This window comes from Octodon degus, unplaced genomic scaffold (genome assembly GCF_000260255.1).
Source record: "Octodon degus isolate 3935 unplaced genomic scaffold, OctDeg1.0 scaffold00100, whole genome shotgun sequence".
NCBI classification, from domain to species: domain Eukaryota; kingdom Metazoa; phylum Chordata; class Mammalia; order Rodentia; family Octodontidae; genus Octodon; species Octodon degus.
The window spans coordinates 7,996,048-7,996,932 of NW_004524676.1; the positions used below are offsets into that span (position 1 = coordinate 7,996,048).

The following is an 885-nucleotide window of genomic DNA, read 5'->3' on the forward strand; positions in this document are numbered from 1 at the left end:
AGTGCTTTCTGCCCGACGCCAAGGTCACCCGGCAGCCGGGCCCAGCGGGGGAGTCGTGTCCCGTGTCCCTCGAGAGCGGGCACCCCGTCTCGTGGACCAAGGAGGAAAACTACATTTTCAGGTTGTCCCAGTTCCGGGAGCCGCTGCGGCAGTGGCTGCGAGGTGACCCGCGGGCGATCGTCCCCGAGCCGTTCCACCGCGCGGTCCTGCAGTGGCTAGAGGAGGAGCTGCCCGACCTCTCCGTCTCTCGCAGGAGCAGCCACTTGCCCTGGGGCATCCCCGTCCCCGGGGACGATTCGCAGACCGTCTACGTGTGGGTGGACGCGCTGATCAACTACCTCACTGTCATCGGCTACCCTAATGTCGAGTTCAGGTCTTGGTGGCCGGCCGCTTCCCATATCATAGGTAAGGATATTCTTAAATTCCACGCCATCTATTGGCCCGCCCTTCTCCTCGGGGCCGGACTGAGCCCTCCACGTCGCATCTACGTCCACTCCCACTGGACGGTGTGTGGCCAGAAAATGTCCAAGAGCTTGGGCAACGTGGTGGATCCCATGGCTTGTCTGGATCGCTACACGGTGGATGGCTTCCGCTACTTTCTCCTTCGGCAGGGCGTGCCCACCTGGGACTGTGATTACTACGACGAGAAGGTGGTTAAGCTGCTAGACTCCGAGCTGGCAGATGCCCTCGGAGGCCTTCTGAATCGATGTACTGCCAGCAGAATCAATCCTGCGGGTACCTATCCAGCCTTCTGCACTGCCTGCTTCCCCAGGGAGCCAGGGTCGCAGGGGCCGGCCGTTCGCGCCCAGCCGGAGGACTATGCTCTTGTGAGCGCAGTGGCTGCCTTGCCCAAGCAAGTGGCTGACTACTATGATAATTTTCAAA

The 885-nt window shown here is 61.6% G+C and overlaps 1 protein-coding gene across 1 annotated transcript in view; it reads left to right on the forward strand.

Moving 5' to 3' along the window:
* The window catches only part of LOC101559725 (methionine--tRNA ligase, mitochondrial), a gene marked incomplete at its 3' end in the record, with an annotated part of 20,097 nt that extends 19,213 nt beyond the window's left edge, over positions 1–884 (forward strand). Inside the window, exon 3 of the mRNA XM_023723553.1 lies at positions 3–884. Coding sequence (XP_023579321.1) covers positions 3–884 — 882 coding nt within the window. The remainder of the gene's footprint in view (positions 1–2) is intronic.
* Position 885: the final 1 nt, after the last annotated feature.